The following is a 21,770-nucleotide window of genomic DNA, read 5'->3' as shown; positions in this document are numbered from 1 at the left end:
GAGCATTCCATGCTGCCACCACGGAGCAAAGGCAAAGCTCACTAGATCACGCAAAGTGCCGGAACCAGATTGCAGAGCTGCAATCTCTGCTTTCAGTTCAAAAAGGATTCCAGGATCAAAGTTAGATGAGGAAGACGGCCTTGATTGGGAAGAGTTAAATGAGACAGCGCTGAGATATGTTCAGGGAACATGTGCGCAGGGAAAGCCCCAGAAGAGAAAAGCGCCCCAACACCCCCCAGAGCAGATAGTTCAGGCTCCAATGAACCCTGTAACCATACAGCCATATCGGACGACACAGAATTTCTGTACACCACCCCCTTAACAGCAACCCAATTACAGGACGCATACGAGAAAATCACACCGTTCCTCCCCACCTCAGACCCCCACCACTTCTTTGCCAGAGTAAAGCAGCAGGCGACCATGTACGGCCTGGATGAGCGAGAGCCGTAAAGCTCACAGTTTTGAGTCGAGACCCTTCGGTCGTAGCAGCCCTTCCCGACCCACAGAATGTAGGAGGAGGCACCCTTGCAGAAATGCATACCGCGATCCTAGACGCGATCGGGTATAACAGGGGTGACCCCGGAGATGGCCTCAATAAATGCAGGCAGAAGAAAACCGAGTACCCCACGGTGTTTGCTGGATGCCTGTGGATCCATTTTGCAGCAGTTTTTGGAGACTTAGACCACGCCCATTTGTCCCCAGACAACATGGCCAAATGGACCTGCACCCTTATCTCCCATGCCACAGAAACAGGACAAAAAGCTTGTGTGAATTATGACCTGTCAGAGGAGGCTCATAATGAGAAATGGGTCGTAAAAAGATTGTCCCGCGCCTGGGAGCAGTCGGTACAAAACAAACCCGCAGTTAAAAATCCCGAAGAACAGCAGGCATACAAGCAATTAAAACACACCAGAACCCCGCATGGGTAAATGAAGGCAAGAACAGCCCCCCACAAAAGTCACAGGAGTGTTACAACTGTGGACAGTTGGGACACTTTGCAAGAGAATGCAATGCCCCACGAAAGCCACAGAGAGCCCAGCAGGCAGACACCCTGAATAAGAATAAGACAGAGCCCATACATAGTGTGAGCACCCGTTCAGATCAGACGGACCTGAACGGAACGGACTGACGGTGTTCGGGCTCCCCCAGTTGGGTCTGCGACACCCTTTGGGATAGATCCGGCCGACCAGTAGTTGCAGCAAAAATACGGGGACAGCCCATCGAGTTTCTCTGGGATACAGGAGGGTCCCGCACCACAATACATTCCTCCACCATGTTTCAAAAGGACACGTGGCCCACTACAGCCACTATCACCCTCAGCGGCTTTACAGGCCACTCACAGCAGGGACACATCACAGCCCCTGTACCCATTCAAATCGGCAACATCACCACCAAGCACCCCATAGTTTTAGTCGACCTGCCCCACACAGCAGAACACATTTTGGGCATAGACTTTCTGAATTCCCACAATCTATCCTTCGATCCAGTCAACCAATGTGTCTGGAAAATGGCAAAATCTGCAAGAGCCCCCCGCAACGCTCACAATAGGTGAATACGCCAACAAGATTCGCGCAGTAGGCAACTTTTGGTTTAACCTGACTACAATTAGCACGGACAAGCAGGTTAGGGCAGTGTTACAAAAGAACAGGACAGCATTCGCGACCCACAAACATGACTGTGGCCGGATGACTGGTTCAGTACAAATCACAGGACCTGGCCCTAGACCCCAAAAGCAATATGGATTTCCCCAAGAGGCAGAGGGAGAAATCGCAAAAGTTACCAACAGTTTATTAGAGCAGGGCGTACTTAGATCAGTAGCCTCCACTAATAATGTCCCGATTTGGCCAGTGAGAAAGCCCGATGAATCATGGCGACTGACCATCGATTACCGGGAACTCAACAAAATCACCCCCGCAGCAGCCCCCACAGTAGCAACAAGTCCCGAGACCATGCTCAAGCAGGGACTCAATTTCCGATACTTTACGGTTTGGGATATCAGTAATGGATTCTGGTCCATTCCATTGGCAAAGGCGTGCCAGTACAAATTTGCCTTCACCTTTAAAAACCAACAGTACACGTGGACATGCCTCCCACAAGGATTCCACAACTCCTCCTCCATTTTCCACCGACAGCTGGCAAATGGTTTAGCCAAATTTTCTCGCCCCGAATGTCTCGTCCAGTACGTAGCCGACCTACTACTGCAGACAGACACCAAGGAAGAGCACATCAAGCTTCTGTCCGAACTCCTGGAACTCCTACAAGCAACTGGATGTAAAGTTAACCCCAAAAAGGCCCAGATTTTGGAAAACAAGGTGATATATTTGGGTACAATTACCACACATGGTAAACGCGAGATCGAGCATAAAAGCATTGACTCGATTGCTAAATTGCCCCTTCCCCAGAATGTTTCAGCCCTCCGGTCGTTTTTAGGACTGGTTGGCTACTGCCGAAACCACATTGACGATTTCGCCAGCAAGGCAGCACCCCTCTCAGACCTCCTAAAGAAAGGAGCCCCCTGGGAATGGCTTCCGCAGCATACGGATGCTGTGGACTTATTGAAAAGAGCACTACAAGTTCCAGACCCGCTTTCCCCCTATGGGATAGAGGTAGCAAACACAGACCGCACCCTTTCGGCCGTGCTCCTTCAGGAACGGCACGAACAGTTAAGGCCCGTGGCTTACGCCACCAGAGTTTTAGATGCTGTGGAGCAGGGATTTTTAGCCTGTGAAAGGCACCTGCTCGCAGTTTTTTGGGCACTACAGCATTTTTCGTACATAACCGGACTAAACCCCATCACAATCCTCACAGAACTCACCCCCACCCAACTTTTACAGGACGGACGACTCCAGGATGGTACAGTTAGTCAGATTATAGCAGCCAGATGGACCCTTCTTTTGCAGGGGCGGGACATCACTGTTAAAAGGACAAAGACCCACACTTTTTTAGCCGATAACCTACGGTACCCCGGAACCCCCCATGAATGTGAAATTATCTTTCCACACCACATCACAGGCCCCTTTATTGCTAAACCGCGCCCCCCCCCAGAAAGATAGGTAGTTCAACCCAGAGCCCCAAACACACAGACACGTGCAAACCCATAAGGATACATGTGGATGGATCTTCCACAATATTAGAAGGGAAGCGCATAACAGGATGCGGCATTTATGTCGAGGACGCACAGGGACGCGCCCCAGAAGAAATAGCAATGAAACTTCCAGGACAATTAGGCGCGCAGGCGGCAGAACTTGCAGTCATCGCATACATAGTGGAACACCCAGATTCCTTCCCCAGCCCAGCAGACATATATTCAGACAGCCTCTATGTCTGCAACAGCCTTACGGAATTCCTACCCCTGTGGAAAGCAAGAGGATTTGTTTCCGCAGACGGAAAACCCCTCCCCTCAGCCCCATTGCTCCGTCACATTTTAGAGCGAGCACAGAACAGGACTTTTGGAATAGTCAAAGTTCGTAGTCACCTTCGTTCCTCCCCCTCTGGAAATGTAAAAGCCGACGCACTGGCAAAAGCAGGTTCCAGGCATGGATATTTTTGGACAGCCTCCGAAAGCGCACCAGTGAATGCAGTTCAGAACTCGCAGACTAATATTGAGGATTTAGTGCAGGCCCAGAAGCAGGATAGCAATCTCAGGGAGATTTTGAAAGGAAACTATCCAGCCCCCTATGATAGGTTTAGAAATGCTCTGGCCACACATGGCAGTGTGGTGTTAAAAGACACCCTTTATGTGGTTCCTGAACAGGACAGGAATCAACTGATTTGTTTATTCCATGACAGTCATGGACATCAGGAAATTGATCCCACTACAGCCCACCTCAGGCAGCTCTGTTGGTGGCCGAGTTTGAAATAAGATGTAACTCACTACTTTGAGAATTGCCTTATCTGCGCCCAGAACAACCCGGACAGATACGCCAAAAAGGCTCAGCTCAGTCACACCCGACCCGTTAATGGCCCCTGGACTAACCTCCAGATTGATTATATTGGACCATTGCCCCCTTGCAGGAATGGTTATAAATATGTACTCGTGGTGATAGACACATTTACAAAATGTGTGGAAGCATTCCCATCCAGAACGAACACGCAAAGACCACAGCCAAGATCCTAACCCACCACATCTTTACGAGATGGGGACTCCCCCGCAGCATTGAATCTGACCAAGGTTCCCATTTTACGGGACGTGTCATGAAGAACGTCCTCACGATATTTGGCATTACCCAAAAATTCCACATTGCATACCACCCCCAGTCAAGTGGTATCGTGGAGCGCATGAATCGGACTCTAAAATCAACCTTCAGAAAAATGGTCCAGCAAAACAACACCACTTGGGATTCAGTCCTCTCTTTTGCGCTGATGTTTTTGCAAAATACAGTTTCAACTTCCACAGGTTACACCCCCCAAACTCTCATGACCGGACGCCTCATGAAAGGCACAGAATTTTTATTAGGATTAGATTTGACCAGCCCCGAAGTGACGGCCCTCACACTCGAGAAAGCAGTGGAACAATTAGTGGAAAACGTAAAAACGGCTCAGCTACCAGCCGCAGTAAAATTGGGCACAAGAAAGAAACAGAGCAAGGCCTGTTTCGATACGACAGTGCATGCGACTGAGTTCAGTGTAGGACAGCAAGTCATGCTCTCCGTATACAACCCCAGCACATTCCTGTCACCAAAGTATTCAGGTCCGTACTCCATTGCGGACAAAGTAAGCTCTTCCGTCTACAAAATAAAGTACCCCAATGGAAAGACTGCGTGGTTCCATATCAACCAGATGAAGGCATATGGAACACGAAAGAACATAAGAACTAGGAACAGGAGTAGGCCATCTGGCCCCTCGAGCCTACTCCGCCATTCAATGAGATCATGGCTGATCTTTGTGGACTCAGCTCCACTCTCCGGCCCGTACGCCATATCCCCGAATCCCTTTATTCTTTAGAAAGGTATCTATCTTTTTCTTAAAAACGTTTAAAGAAAGAGCCTCAACTGCTTCACTGGGCAAGGAATTCCAGAGATTCACAACCCTTTGGGTGAAGAAGTTCCTCCTAAACTCGGTCCTAAATCTACTTCCCCTTATTTTGAGGCTATGCCCCCTAGTTCTGCTTTCCCCGACCAGTGGAAACAACCTGCCCGCATCTATCCTATCTATTCCCTTCATAATTTTATATGTTTCAATAAGATCCCCCCGCATCCTTCTAAACTCCAATGAGTACAGTCCCAGTCTACTCAACCTCTCGTCATAATCTAATCCCCTCAACTCTGGGATCAACCTAGTGAATCTCCTCTGCACTCCCTCCAGTGCCAATATGTCCTTTCTCAGGTAAGGAGACCAAAACTGAACACAATACTCCAGATATGGCCTCACTGTGGTGATACACCACTGTACTTCCCTAGCATTGTACATAGTTATATAATAGTTGTGTGTAACGTGGCCCTGTAATCCTGTGTATTGTACTGTAGCTCTGTAGAGGATCGGTCACCTGTATGTAACCTGACCTGGCCACGGAGAGCTCCGCCTTGGCCACTCCCCCGGGAGTTAGGTATAAGACCCAGCTTCTGAGACGTGACCCATTTTGTCTGGGGTCGTCCGTGTCGGGTAAGCTTCCTATGTAGTGTATTAAAGCCTTGGTTAAAGTCTTCACATGTCTTTGTGGTTCTTGATGCTTAGTGCATCACTCACCAACACCTTATACAGTTGCAGCATAACCTCCCTAGTCTTGAACTCCATCCCTCTAGCAATGAAAAACAAAACTCGATTAGCCTTCTTAATCACCTGTTGCGCCTGCACACCAGGTGCAACACAGTCTAACCACGCACACCACATCATGCTCGACGCAGCAGACCACCCCCCGCCCACAGCCAACGTAACCCTACCCTCCCCCAACACGTCCAGCCCAACCACGGACTCAACCCCGACTCCACCCCCGAAATATACACTCTGCCCCGGAACGCCCACAGACTGCAGCAGCAGCGACAGCGACTGTGATTCAGACAATAGCCACAGCACGCCTCCCTACTATCCCCATGCAACAGGACCCACACCCAGCGAATCTGACCACGATTCGAGTGATCCCTTCATGATCACTTTCCTAAACAAACCCCACCACCGACCTACAATGACGACCCCGATTCCGTCCCCACAGAACTAGACACCACCTTTTGGCACCGAGATAATTCATACAGACTCGTCCAGAATGACGAGAGTGATCCCAAATCACACCATGCAGCCCTATCAGCCCTGATACACTCGAGAGTTTGGCATCCGGGAGAAGATGACGACTTTTAGAGTCTGACTCCCAAAACGAGAACCCCTTTGCGACCCTGTTCGCAACCGATAACTGAGGTGTCCAGATGATGTTTTAAAAGGAACCGCTTGGGAGAAAACGGTGTCCTTTCTGACGGAACCTGCAGCATGTTTGATGTTGTTTGTACTTGCTCTGTTGCATGTTAGACCGGAATTTTTTTTTCCCCACAGCCCCACGCCTTATTTTTCAGCTGAAACCGCTGAGAACTTGTCCGCAGAGACTTGTCAATGTCCCAGACGCCAGTTCAGAGGAACTCATCTGTCGACAGATACACAGACCCCCGTTCGTAACTGCCCTTCTGGTTCGAAGGAAGAACCAATACGGCAACCCCCCACGATGACTACATTTCTTGCCCGTTCTTGTCGGTTGCTCAGGCTGTGGCGAAACGGCATTGGGACCCGCCCTGCCTGGGAACCCCCTCTCTGGTCAGCTACGCTCGGGTAGAGCACACACGGCATTGGTCGCCATCCTACCCGGGGATTCCATCCAAATCTTACCCGTCGCGGCCCATACGCACCTCATTTCGGCAAGTTTTGTTCAAAAAGTTTTGTTTTGTTTTCAGGTAACCCTTAGGTTGCCAACTCTCTGCTATTTACATCCTCAAACATTTGGATGGTAAACCGCACAGTCTGCGAGACGGCTCGCACTGGTTCATTATTTGTAAGTGTGTCTTGTCCTGAAATTCGGTTTTTGAAAAAAAAATGAGCGAGTCACACATAGTGACCAATTATAAAGGGAGTAATTGACACTAAAGGACAGACAGACTATCATACGAGATATTAAACCAAGATAGTAACAGACACTGTGCTTGATCCCACAGAACTCCAGAAGCTCCAGGACCAGAGAAGAGAAGTGAAAGAAGAAGAACCATGAGGACATCCTCCACGTGGCTCATCATCATAATGGACATTTGGTTGCGCGCGAACGCGAACCCCTTGACTTCAACCCCCCCCAGCCGTTAATGATTCACTAGCCCATAGTACCCAGAGCCCAGTCACAAGCGACACCACACCATCTTGGTGTGACAGGTTTATAACCTGGTACTCCCTGTCCTACTTGACAGAATCCCTATTAGTAATGGCGATACTCTGCTACATCGTGCAGAGTATTCGTCTGAGGAAATAGAAAAGGAGAGCCTACCGCGCTCGCACCCCGGTATATAGGATAAGATCCCCTATTTTCGGATATGACCAGACCCCCGCGATCTATAATAAAGAGCATCCGTTTGCGTTTTTTTTGTTGTGAATAAAGAAATGTTTCATGAGCACTTGTACAATCCTGAGCTTGACTGCCAAGCCAGAAAAATGTGTATAATGCTGCTATGATTTTGTTTGTATGATTTAGGAAGTTAGTGTGATGGAATGTTTGAGTGACTGTAGTTTATTAAGGATAGTTAGAGGTTCCGATTTTCTTGTTTTGTAATGCATGTCCCTGTTTGACATAGCGCCCCTCAGAATTGTCAGTTAAAATTTATCTTGCATCGTTATGGTCATTGTAGAGGCCATAGAAGAGCGCTCGCCGGGTCAGGGAATGAAAAACAACGCAGTTATGTGATCCTTCACGCTTCGCGTTAGGATCACAAGGAGGGATTGTAGCCACCTGGGTTGGCCAACTCCCGACGTAAAATGGAGAACAGCAAAGGCTGCAGGGAAATTCAGCCAACACAGGCAGAAACTAGCAGGTGCAAGTTTACTGTGTATTAAACTCTGCAAAAGCCCAGACAGCATCGCTACAAGCAGCCATCTGCATAATAATGTAGCAGCCATCTACATACTAATGAGCGATCTCTGGGTACAATCGAAACATTTGGGATAAACAAGGCCAAGCCAGACTCCTCGGCGCCAACAGGAGCCAACACAAAAGAGGTTAACGGACACCTCAAGACCGCCCATCGATCAGGGAACCGCTCCAGTATTGGAGAAATTGAACCAAGCGATTGGAACAAAGTCCAATCACCTGGAATCAGGTACAGGGCCCACGCCGAAAGGCGGGAAGCCTCTGGGGACTATAAAGTTAAGCCCCCAAGTTCAAATCGTCCTTCTTGACCAGGTCACTCAGCAACGCGAACCAACCCTTGACAGTGACCAGTTCAGCTGCCGCCAAGAGCCCGTAAGTCTTAAGTCAACGCTCGCTACGAGATAGGCATTCCTAGCTACCAGTCCATACCAACTTTGAATCCCTCAGACTTAGAACCCGAACGAAAGGCCATTTGTTCCCCTGACCTGGTGGGCCAGTCCGAAGAAAAGTATAGGCCTGTTAGTTGTAGAAGTAGCTTAGAAGTAGAATTTATGCATGAGTAGCGATTTACTGTGTATAATAAATGTGCTTTGATTTGAATCTTACTAATTGGTGTATTGAGTTATTGATCATCACTTGAACTTGAACCTCGTGGCGGTATCATAAAGTTACCTGGCGACTCGAGAGCAAAGGTTATAAAACAGAGCCAATTGAACCAACCAAAAGTTAGCAACACCAGCTAGCATTGACTCAGACAATGGAACCCACTTTACAGGTGCTGTTTGCCAGGAGATTATGCAGGTTACTGAACACTGATTAGAATCTACACTGCCCTTATCATCGAAACTCATCAGGACAAGTGGAACGAAGGGTTGACCTTTTGAACAGAAGGTTGATGAACTAAAGAACAGTTACACCACAGAAGGAGGCCATTTGGCCCATCATGTTCTGTCAGGGCAAATCACGAAGTGTGGATACCCTGCAAATATTTCTCTTCCAGATAATGATCAAAACTGTTTTTGGAATACCATGATTGAATCTGCCTCATGACACTCTCAGGCAATGCATTCCAGGTCCTAAACACTCGTTTAAAAATGGTTTTCATGTCACCAATTACCTTAAATTTGTGCCCTCTGGTTCTCAATCCTTCCACAATGGGGACAGTTTCTCCCTATCTTCTCTGTCCAGTCCCCTCATGCTTTTGAATACTTGTCAAATCTCCTCTCAACCTTCCGTTCACCAAGTACAGCTGAATCTTCTCCAATCTATCCACATAACTGAACTTACTCATCCCTGGAATCGTTCTCATGAATATTTTCTGCACCCTCTCTAATGTTATCGCATCTTTTCAAAATTATGGAACTGCGCATAGTTGACACCAAACCAGTGTTCGATACAGGTTGACCATCACTTTGTTCTTTTATACTCTATGCCCTTATTAATAAAGCCATGTGTCATTACTACACTCTGCCACCTTCAATTATTTGTAAGATATTGTAATGAAGACAAGCATGCCTTATGCCTTCTTGACTACCTTAACAACCTGCTTTGTCACTTTCGTGACCTTTAGGCCTTTACACCCAGATCTCTCTGCCTGTCAATACTCCTAAAGGTTCTGCCATTTACTGTATAATTCTCACCTGTATTAGATCTTCCAAAATTCATTACGTCACATTTGTCCGGATTAAACTCCATCTGCCATTTTTCCGTCCAAGTCTCCAACCGATCTATATCCTGCTGGATCCTCTGACAATCCTCATCACTTCGCAACTCCACCAACATTTGTGTCGTCTGCAAACTTACTGATCAGACCATTACATTTTCCTCCAAATCATTTATATATATTACAAATAGCAACGGTCCCAGCAATAATCCCTGCAGAACATCACTAGTCGCAACCTTCCATTCAGAAAAGCACCCTTCCATGGCTACTCTCTGCCTTCTATGACCTAGCCAGTCCTGTATCCATCTTGCCAGCTCACCTCTGATCCCACGTGACTTCACCTTTTGTACCAGTTTGCCATGAGGGACCTTGTCAAAGATTTTACTGAAGTCCATATGGACAACATTCACTGCCCTTCCTAGGTTAGGCAGGTTAATCTCTGTAGTGGCTTGATCCAAATTTATACACAGTTAAGTGTCAACCACAATGTCAACCACTGCCATGAACAAACATCATGGTGGAGATTTTCCAGCTGTTGCTGCTAGTGGGATCCTCCAGTCCCGGTGGCGAGCAGCAGGTTTCATAAGAACTGGGAGCAGGAGTAGGCCATTTGGCTCCTCGAGCCTGCTCTGCCATTCAATAAGATCATGGCTGATCTTTTTGTGGACTCAGCTCCACTTACCTGCCCGCTCACCATACTCCTTAATTCCTTTGCTGTTCAAAAATCTATCTATCTTTGCCTTAAAAACATTCAACGAGGTAGCCTCAACTAACTTTTCCCTTCATAATTTTATATGTTTCTATATAAGATCCCCCCTCATTTTTCTAAATTCCATTGAGTATAGTCCCAGTCTACTCAGTCTCTCCTCATAAGCCAATCCTCGCAACTCTGGAATTAACCCAGTAAATCTCCTCTGCACTCACCCCAGTGCCAATACATCCTTTCTCAATTAAGAAGACCAAACTGTACACAGTGCTCCAGGTGTGGCCTCACCAGCACCCTATACAGCTGCAACATAACAGCCCCAGTTTTAGGTTCCATCCCTCTGGTAATGAAGGACAAAATTCCATTTGCCTTCTTAATTGCCTGTTGCACCTGCAAACCAAGCTTTTGTGATTCATGCACAAGGACACCCAGGTTCCTCTGCACAGCAGCATGCTGCAATCTTTTGCCATTTAAATAATAGTCCATTTTACTTTTATTCCTACCAAAATGGATGACCTCACATATACCAACATTGTACTCCATCTGCCAGACCCTTGCCCACTCACTTAAACTATCTATATCCCTCTGCAGAATCAAAGTGTCCTCTGCACACTTTACCACTCATCGTAGTGTCATCTGCAAACTTTGGCACATTATACTTGGTCCCCAAGTCCAAATCATCTATGTAAATTGTAAACAATTGTGGTCCCAAAACTGATCCCTGAGGCACACCACTAGCCACTGATCGCCAACCAGAAAAAAAACCATGTATCCCCACTCTTTCCTTTCTGTTAGTTATCCAATCTTCTATCCATGCTAATACATTACCCGTAACGCCGTGCACATTTATCTTATGCAGTAGCCTTTTGTACGGCACATTATCGAATGCCTTCTGGAAATCCAGATGCACCACATTCACCAGTTCCCAGTTGTCCACAGCGCTCGTAATGTTCACAAAGAATTCCAATAAATAAATGAAATGAAAATCGCTTATTGTCACAAGTAGGCTTCAAATGAAGTTACTGTGAAAAGCCCCTAGTCGCCACATTCCGGCACACATGACCTCCCTTCCAAGAATCCATGCTGCTTCTGCCCAGATGTTCCGCTATTTCTGCCTTGATGATCCCCCGGTGAGGAGGATGGATTCAATGGGAAATCCCATTGACAGCAGCAGGAGCAGAAGATTTTACTGCCGGCCAACAGCAGGTCACCGTCCGCCGCTAAGAAACACGCTACGGGGGGCATGGAAAATAACCCCCATGTGTTTTTTATGAATTACCTTCGGAACACATTCACTGTTCTGCAGATAAATGCTGGCAAGCTACAGATTAGTACTCTACCTTTGAATTCTCTTTCTTCTGTATTCCTTCATATGTTGCTCCTTCTTCAGGTTGAATTATTCGAGGTGCGTTCCCTTCAGCAATTAGCTGCACAGCTTCCACCTGAAACAAAACAGAGTGAATCCAGGTGAGATTCCTGGTTCCTGGAAACTTTTCCACAGCAAGCACATGCCAAACCGATTCTCCAGGAGCAAACTTCACAAGAACATTGGGTTATATTACAATGAAATCTTGGCCAAAATTATTGACAAGAGACCCTTAACTCTGAATCCCCCATTCAATTTGAATTCATATTTTAAAACAATAAAGCAATCACGAAATGAGCAGAGAGTTTACATCAAACTCCATTCCATTCCATCATTCAATGGGCATTAAATAGAATACATACAAGTAAAGTGCTTTGTAAGGGAAGTAGAAACATAGAAACAGAGGAAATAGGAGAAGTAGATAATTCAGCCCTTCGAGCATGTTCCGCCATTCAATATGACTGTGGCTGATCCTCGAAATCAACACCATATTCCTGCACTATCCCCATTCCCCTTGACACCTATAGGGTCTAGAAACTATCTATTTCCTTCTTAAATATATTCAGTGACTTGAGATCCCCGCTCATTCTTCGAAATTCCACTGAATACACAATCATGCCATCCAATAATCAGTCTGGTGAACCTGCGCTGCACTCCCTCTATGACAAGAATATCCTTTGATAAGGAGACCAAAACTGCATACAATATTCGAGGGGTGGTCGCACCAAGACCCTGTACAATTGCAATGAGACATCCTTGTTCCTGTACTCCAGTTTGTTTGCAATGAAGACCAACATACCATTTGCCTTCCTAACTGCATGCCTGCTTTCAGTGACTGGTGTACAAAGACTCCCAGGTCCCTTTGTACGCCAACATATCCCAATCTATCACCATTTTAATAATACTCTGCCATTCGATTTGTGAAATGGATAACTTCACATTTATCCACACAAACTACATCAGCCATATATTTTCCCACTCACTCAACTTGTCTAAATCACCTTTAAGCTTGTTAACAGCCTCCACACCACTCACATTCCCACCAAGTTTTGTGTCATCTGTTAACTTGGAAATATTACTTTTGGTTCCCTCATCCAAATCATTGATGTATATTTTGAACAGCTGAGCCCAAGCACTGCTCCCTGTTGGACTCCCACTTGTCACTGCCCACCACTCTGAAAAAGACTCCTTTAATCCTACTCTCGTTTTTTTGTCTGCTAACCAATTCTCAATTCATACCAATACATTACCCCCAATCCTGTGTGCTTTCATTTTGCACACTCATCTCTTATGTGGGACCTTATCAAAAGCTTCCCGAAAATCTAAATGCACCACATCCACAGGTTCCACTGTCAATTCTACTAGTTACGTACTCAAAAACTCCAGTAGGCTTAGTCAAACATGACTTCCCTTTCATAAATCCATGTTGACTATGTCTAATCCCATTGATATATTTTCTGAGTGCATCCTTTTTAATAGACCCTTGCATTTTCTCAACTTCTGATGTTAGGTTAACCAGTCTGGAATTCCCTGTTTTCTCCATCACTCTGTTTTTAAAGAGCGAGATTACGTTTGCCACCCACCAATCTGCCTGGACTGTTCCAGAATCTACAGAATTTTAGATGGTGACAACTGCACATCTACTATTTCCATGGCCACCTCCTTTAGTACCCATGGTCGTAGATTATCAAGGCCCGGGGATGTATCAGCTTTCAGTCCCATTAATTTCTCCAACACTACTTTTCTAGTAATATTTCCTTCAATTCTTCCTTCTCAGTGGACCCTTGATTCATTAGCATTTCAGGGAGGCTGTGTGTGTTTTGGTCCTTGAAGACAGAAATAAAGTAGTTGTTTAACTGTCATTTCCTTGTTCTCAATTATAAATTCTCCTGTTTCGGACCAAGGGACCTACATTTGCCTTCACTAATCTTTTTCATCAGTCCACTTTTATGTTACTTGCATGTTTACTCCCATACCTCATTTTTTCCCCTCTTATTCAGTCTCTTTGTCCTCCTTTGCTGAACACTGAACTCCCAATTCTCAGGCTTGTTACTTTTCCTCGCAACTTGTACGACTCCTCTTTGGATCAAATACTGGGCTGGATTCTCCACAGACCCGCACCAATTTTGTTGCTGGCGCGGGGGCGGAGAATCCACTTTCACACCGGAATCGGACCTGGCGCCGGTGTGGCGATTCTCCAGGACCCGAAAATCGGCGTGATCGCGCAGCTGGGGGCCCATTGACAGTGGCCCGCCCAGCGATCCTCCGCTCCTGACCGGCCGAGTTCCCGACGCCATGGAACTAATCACCTACTGCTGGTTGGGATGCTGGAGTGGCAGCTACAGACACAGTGCGCGCCCTGGTATGGGGGCGGGGGGATTGGACCCGGGGGGGGGCCTTATAGGAGGCAGGGGGTTAGATGCTCGGGCGCACAGCCGATCGGGGGGGGTCTCATTTCTGCACCTGGCTCCGTGATCCGTGTCTGTCATGGAGGCCGGCACAGCCGCTGGAGGCCATCGCCATGCGCATGCGCGACTCCAAACCGGAAGTGTGGGAGCCCGTGTCCACAGCTAAAGCTGCGGGATTTACTTCGGGTCGCTGCTAGCCCCCTGCAAGGCATGGAATTAGTTCATCTTTTTTACAGGAACCTCTGGTGTAAAACTCCAGCGTTTTTACGCGGGCATGGGGTCATAGTCCCATTTTGGAAGAATCCAGCCCACTATCTTTAATTTGTTTCTTTTTTCTTTTTCCAACTAAGGGGCAATTAAGCCTGGCCAATCCACCTACCTTGCACTTCTTTGGGTTGTGGGGTCCCACGCAGACACAGGGAGAATGTGCAAACTCCACATGGACAGTGACCCAGGGCCGGGATAGAACCCGAGTCCTTGGTGCCGTGAGGCAGCAGTGCTGACCACTGTGCCGCCATCTTTAATTTCTTTTATAAGCCATGGTTGAACAGAATAAGTATGTGCTCCGAAAGAAAATGACTGAAATTCCCAAATATAGACCCTCTATATGTCAAAGAGAGACAGAGTCAAGAAAAGGTTAACAAAAAAGCCAGAAACCTATATCAGATACTGAGAGCCCAATATTGCAGAAATCCTGGAGGGATACAGGAGTGAATTTATCAAGGTAATTAGGAAACAGAAGACATTACAAGTTATTGGGCATGATCTACCGGCTGTTCACACCAGCGGGGTTTTCCGGTCCCTCGCAGGAGGGAGCATACCGAGTGATGGCGCGAGGACCGAGAGCAGGAGAAATTCCCAGAGCCATAGTGGTGAGATTCCTCCGTTTTAAGGACAGAGAGATGGTCCTCAGATGCGCAAAGAAAACTCGGAGCAGTAGGTGATCCGCGTATATCAAGACTGGAGTGCGGAGGTGGCGAGAAGGAGGGCGAGCTTGAATCGGGCCAAGGCGGTGCTTCATAAAAAGATTAAATTTGGAATGCTGCAGCCGGCAAGACTGTGGGTCACATATCAAGGGAAGCACCACTACTTTGAAACGGCGGATGAGGCGTGGACATTTATTGTTGAAGAGAAATTGGAATAAGCGGGTTATTAAAAAAGAACGTTTGAGACAAAGTGGTGGGGCGAATATGGGGGGCGAAGAGGGGGGAAAAAGGGGGGAGAGATGATTTTTATGTTGTTAATCCTGCGACCCGGTAACTTTTCACTCTTCCACAGGTTATGGGGGAGGGAGGAAGGGAGGTGGAGGAGCTGGGGGCGTTGGCCAATGGGGGTGGGGCCAAAAGGGAAGCGCGGGCTTTGTTCCCGCGCTATGATAATTATGGCGGGAATAGGGAAGCAGGAAGGAGGGGGCGTTGCACGGTGCGAGCCGAGGTCACGGGGGGAAGCCGAGGTCGGCCAGAGTTTGCTGACTGCAGGGAGCAACATGGGGGGTGTAACTACGCTAGTGGGGGATCTAGCGGGGGGGGGGGGGGGATTTACTGGGTTGCTGCTGCTGGGGAGAAGGGGGAGCTGGAATGGGGTGGGGTGGGCGGGGCGGGAGGGCACCGCCTGGGGGGGGGACACAGCTGCGTGGGAACCGGGTGAGGAGCTGGATAAAAGTGGATGGCTAATCGACAAGGGGGGGGGGGGGGGGGGTGTAAAGAGCCCCCAACCCGGCTGATCACGTGGAATGTGAGAGGGCTGAACGGGCCGATAAAAAGGGCACGGGTACTCGCACACCTTAAGAAACTTAAGGCAGATGTGGTTATGTTACAGGAGACGCATTTGAAACTGATAGACCAGGTTAGACTACGCAAAGGATGGGTGGGGCAGGTGTTTCATTCGGGGCTAGATGCGAAAAACAGGGGGGTGGCTATACTAGTGGGGAAGCGGGTAATGTTTGAGGCAAAGACCATAGTGGCGGATAGTGGGGCAGATACGTGATGGTGAGTGGCAAATTACAGGGGGAGGCGGTGGTCCTAGTGAACGTACATGCCCCGAACTGGGATGATGCCAACTTAATGAGGCGCATGTTAGGACGTATCCCGGACCTAGAGGTGGGGAAGTTGGTAATGGGTGGAGATTTTAACACGGTGCTGGAACCAGGGCTGGACAGATCGAGGTCCAGGACTGGAAGGAGGCCGGCAGCAGCCAAGGTGCTCAAAGACTTTATGGAGCAGATGGGAGGAGTAGACCCATGGAAATTTAGCAGACCTAGGAGTAAGGAGTTTTCGTTTTCTCCTATGTCCACAAAGTTTATTCGCGAATAGACTTTTTTGTTTTGGGAAGGGCGTTGATCCCAAAGGTGAGGGGGACAGAGTATACGGCTATAGCTATTTCGGATCACGCTCCACACTGGGTGGACTTGGAGATAGGGGAGGAAAAAGAATGGCGTCCACCCTGGAGAATGGACATGGGACTAATGGCGGATGAGGGGGTGTGTCTAAGGGTGAGGGGGTGTATTGAAAAGTACTTGGAACTCAATGATAATGGGGAGGTCCAGGTGGGAGTGGTCTGGGAGGCGCTGAAGGATGAGGAGGGAGAGATGGAGCGGGGAGCGGAGAGAGTGAATGGAGTGTTCAAGGCATTCTATGAAAGATTATATGAAGCTCAGCCCCCGGATGGGAAGGAGAGAATGATGCGTTCTCTGGACCAGCTGGAATTTCCTCAGGTGGAGGAGCAGGAGAGGGTGGGACTGGGAGCACAGATCGAAATGGAGGAAGGAGTGAAAGGAATTAGGAGCATGCAGGCGGGGAAGGCCCCGGGACCGGATGGATTCCCAGTTGAATTTTACAGGAAATATGTGGACTTGCTCGCCCCGCTACTGATGAGAACCTTTAATGAGGCGAGGGAAAGGGGACAGCTGCCCCCGACTATGTCAGAGGCAACGATATCGCTTCTCCTAAAGAAAGAAAAAGACCCGCTGCAATGCGGGTCCTATAGGCCTATTTCCCTCCTGAACGTAGACGCTAAGATTCTGGCCAAGGTAATGGCAATGAGGATAGAGGATTATGTCCCGGGGGTGGTCCATGAGGACCAAACTGGGTTTGTGAAGGGGAGACAGCTGAATACGAATATACGGAGGCTGCTAGGGGTAATGATGATGCCCCCACCAGAGGGGGAAGCGGAGATAGTGGTGGCGATGGATGCCGAGAAAGCATTTGATAGAGTGGAGTGGGATTATTTGTGGGAGGTGTTGAGGAGATTTGGCTTTGGAGATGAGTATATTAGATGGGTACAGCTGCTGTATAGGGCCCCGATGGCGAGCGTGGTCACGAATGGACGGGGGTCTGCGTATTTTCGGCTCCATAGAGGGACGAGGCAGGGATGTCCTCTGTCCCCATTATTGTTTGCACTGGCGATTGAGCCCCTGGCAATAGCATTGAGGGGTTCCAGGAAGTGGAGGGGAGTACTCAGGGGAGGAGAAGAACACCGGGTATCTCTGTATGCGGACGATCTGTTGTTGTATGTGGCGGACTCGGCGGAGGGGATGCCAGAGATAATGCGGATACTTGGGGAGTTTGGAGAATTTTCAGGATATAAACTGAACATGTGGAAAAGTGAGTTGTTTGTGGTGCATCCAGAGGGGCAGAGCAGAGAAATAGAGGACTTACCGCTGAGGAAGGTAACAAGGGACTTTCGCTACTTGGGGATCCAGATAGCCAAGAATTGGGGTACATTGCATCGGTTAAATTTAACGCGGTTGGTGGAACAGATGGAGGACTTCAAGAGATGGGACATGGTATCCCTGTCACTGGCAGGGAGGGTGCAGGCGGTTAAAATGGTGGTACTCCCGAGATTCCTCTTTGTGTTTCAGTGCCTCCCGGTGGTGATCACGAAGGCTTTTTTCAAAAGGACTGAGAAGAGTATCATGAGTTTTGTGTGGGCCGGGAAGACCCCGAGAGTGAGGAAGGGATTTTTGCAGCATAGTAGGGATAGGGGGGGGCTGGCCCTACCGAGCCTAAGTGAGTACTACTGGGCCGCCAATATCTCAATGGTATGTAAGTGGATGGGAGAAGAGGAGGGAGCGGCGTGGAAGAGATTGGAGAGGGCGTTCTGCAGGGGGACTAGCCTACAAGCTATGGTGACGGCGCCATTGCCGTTCTCACCGAAGAAATACACCACAAGCCCGGTGGTGGCTACTCTGAAAATTTGGGGGCAGTGGAGACGGCATAGGGGAAAGACGGGAGCCTCAGTTTGGTCCCCGATAAGAAATAACCATAGGTTTGCTCCGGGGAGAATGGATGGGGGATTTGGAACATGGCAAAGAGCAGGAGTAACACAATTGAGAGATCTGTTTGTAGATGGGACGTTTGCAAGTCTGGGAGCACTGACCGAAAAATATCGGTTGCCCCAAGGGAATGCATTCCGGTATATGCAACTGAGGGCTTTTGCGAGGCAACAGGTGAGGGAATTCCCGCAGCTCCCGACGCAGGAGGTGCAGGACAGAGTGATCTCAAAGACATGGGTGGGGGACGGTAAGGTATCAGACATATATAGGGAAATGAGGGACGAGGGGGAGATTATGGTAGATGAGCTGAAAGGGAAATGGGAAGAAGAGCTGGGGGAGGAGATTGAGGAGGGGCTGTGGGCTGATGCCCTAAGTAGGGTAAACTCATCGTCCTCGTGTGCCAGGCTAAGCCTGATTCAATTTAAGGTGTTACACAGGGCGCATATGACTGGAGCACGGCTCAGTAAATTTTTTTGGAGTAGAGGATAGGTGTGCGAGATGCTCGAGAAGCCCAGCGAATCACACCCACATGTTCTGGTCATGTCCGGCACTGCAGGGGTTTTGGTTGGGGGTGACAAAGGTGCAAGGTCGAACCAAGCTAGGGGTTGGCTATATTCGGGGTTGCAGAAGAGCCGGGAGCGCAGGAGGCGAAAGAGGCTGATGTTTTGGCCTTTGCGTCCCTAGTAGCCCGGCGCAGGATACTGTTGATGTGGAAGGAAGCCAAGCCCCCGGGTGTGGAGGCCTGGATAAATGATATGGCAGGGTTTATAAAGCTGGAACGGATTAAGTTCGTCCTGAGGGGATCGGCTCAAGGGTTCACCAGGCGGTGGCAACCGTTCCTCGAATACCTCACAGAAAGATAGAGGGAATGGAAAAGAAGAAGACAGCAGCGGCAACCCGGGGGGGGGGGGGGGGGGGGGGAACCAGAAGGACTCTCAGGGATGTTAGTGTATAAGTATAATATGTATAGGTTGTTGTTATAGGTAATTGTATACTGGACTGCTGAATTGTATTTTTGGAGAGTATTTGTTTGGGACAAGGCAGTTGCCATTTAGTTTTGTTTTTTAATTTTGATGTTGTTTATATATTATTTATTTCTTGTTTAAAAAACTGGCCATTGTTATTTATATTGTTATATTACTGTGTAAAAGATACACAATGTATTGTTATGGTTGGCCAAACATTTTGAATAAAATATATTTTTTTTAAAAAAAGAAGTTTGCAGATGACATGAAAGCTGGCAGTGTGCTTACTAGTGAGGACTAAAGATATAGCCTGCTGCAAGATATCAATGACTAATTGAATGGACAGAAACATGTGGATTGAGTTCCAATGACCACAGGTGTGAGGTGATGCATTTGGGGTGTACAAATAAGAACAAAGACCAATACAGCACAGGAACAGGCCCTTTGGCCCTCCAAGCCTGTACCGGTCATGATACCAACCTTGGCCAAAACCCTCAGCACTTCCTGGTGCCGTATCCCTCTATGCCCATCCTATCCATGTATTTGTTAAGATGCTTTTTGAACGGCGTTAATGTATCTGCTTCCACAACCTCCACTGGCAATGCGTTCCAGGCACTCACCGCCCTCTGCGTATAAAACCTACCTCGCACATCTCCTCTAAACTTTTTCCCACAGCCTCCTGGTGACTGACCCCGCCATCCTGGGAAAGAGTGCCTGTCAATCCACGCTATCCATCCCCTCATAACCTTGTAGACCTCTATCAGGTCACCCCTCAACCTCCGTCTTTCTAATGAACACAGTCCAAGTCTATTCAGCCTCTCCACATAGCTAAGGCAACATCCTGGTAAGTCTCCTCTGCACCCTCTCCAGCCTCCACATCCTTTTGGTAGCAGAAGGTAAGGGAATACACAGTAAATGGTAGGATACTGAGAATTGTAGAAGAACATCTTAGGGTGCAAATCCACAGATCTCTGAAGGTAGCAAGGCATATGGAATATTTTCCTTTAATAGGCAAGGCCTGGAGAATAGGGATGATAGGGAGCAAGAAGGTTATTCTAGAACAACATTTAAAAAACTAGTTAAGAGTTCTGGTTACTGCATTGACAGAAGAATGTGATCGCGAAGTGAGGACACAGAGGAGATTTGGAAGGGCTTTGTCAGGATGAAGAAATTTTAGCTATGAGGAAAGGTTGAATTGGCTCAAGCTATTTTCTTGGAACAGAAGAGACCAAGAAGAGACCTAATTGAAGTGCATAAATCTATGCACTGCCTTTGTGAATGGTAAAGGAAGAGCTTTAGCTAAGAACCAGGAAGGGGGGGGGGGGGGGGGGGGGCAGAGGGAGGAAGCATTAGAGGAATGTCAAGAGGAAGGAGGCGGCTTATGTAAAGATGAGACATGAAGGTTCAGTTAGGGCGCTCAAGAGTTACACGCTAGCTAGGAAGGAGCTAAAGAGAGAGCTAAGAAGAGCCAGGAGGGGACATGAGAAGTCTTTGGCAGGTAGGATCAAGGATAACCCTAAAGCTTACTATACATATGTCAGGAATAAAAGAATGACTCGGGTAAGAGTAGGGCCAGTCAAGGACAGTAGTGGGAAGTTGTGCGTGGAGTCCGAGGAGATAGGAGAGGTGTTAAATGAATATTTTTCGTCAGTATTCACACAGGAAAAAGACAATGTTGATGAGGAGAATACTGAGATTCAGGCTACTAGACTAGAAGGGCTTGAGGTTCATAAGGAGGTGTTAGCAATTCTGGAAAGTGTGAAAATAGATAAGTCCCCTGGGCCGGATGGGATTTATCCTAGGATTCTCTGGGAAGCTATGGAGGAGATTGCCGAGCCTTTGGCTTTGATCTTTAAGTCATCTTTGTCTACAGGAATAGTGCCAGAAGACTGGAGCATAGCAAATGCTGTCCCCTTGTTCAAGAAGGGGAGTAGAGACAACTCCAGTCGCGAAAGGCCAGTGAGCCTTACTTCTGTTGTGGGCAATGTTTTGGAAAGGTTTGTAAGAGATAGAACATAGAACATAGAAAAATACAGCACAGAACAGGCCCTCCGGCCCACAATGTTGTGCCGAACCTTTGTCCTAGATTAATCATAGATTATCATAGAATTTACAGTGCAGAAGGAGGCCATTCGGCCCAGCGAGACTGCACCGGCTCCTGGAAAGAGCACCCTACCCAAGGTCAACACCTCCACCCAACACTAAGGGCAATGTATAATCATCTGGAAAGGAATAATTTGATTAGTGATAGTCAACACGGTTTTGTGAAGGGTAGGTCGTGCCTCACAAACCTTATTGAGTTCTTTGAGAAGGTGACCAAACAGGTGGATGAGGGTAAAGCA

At 48.0% G+C, this 21,770-nt stretch overlaps 1 protein-coding gene across 1 annotated transcript in view; it reads right to left on the bottom strand.

The window, feature by feature from the left end:
* Window positions 1-21,770, bottom strand: part of LOC140388187 (mitochondrial 10-formyltetrahydrofolate dehydrogenase-like) — a 505,408-nt gene that overhangs the window by 389,500 nt on the left and 94,138 nt on the right. The window contains exon 5 of the mRNA XM_072471959.1: window positions 11,757-11,858. Within this exon, the coding sequence (XP_072328060.1) occupies window positions 11,757-11,858 (102 nt within the window). The remainder of the gene's footprint in view (window positions 1-11,756; window positions 11,859-21,770) is intronic.

Source organism: Scyliorhinus torazame, chromosome 13, assembly GCF_047496885.1.
Source record: "Scyliorhinus torazame isolate Kashiwa2021f chromosome 13, sScyTor2.1, whole genome shotgun sequence".
Classification (NCBI taxonomy): Eukaryota; Metazoa; Chordata; class Chondrichthyes; order Carcharhiniformes; family Scyliorhinidae; genus Scyliorhinus; species Scyliorhinus torazame.
This window is presented reverse-complemented; position numbering and strand designations above follow the sequence as displayed.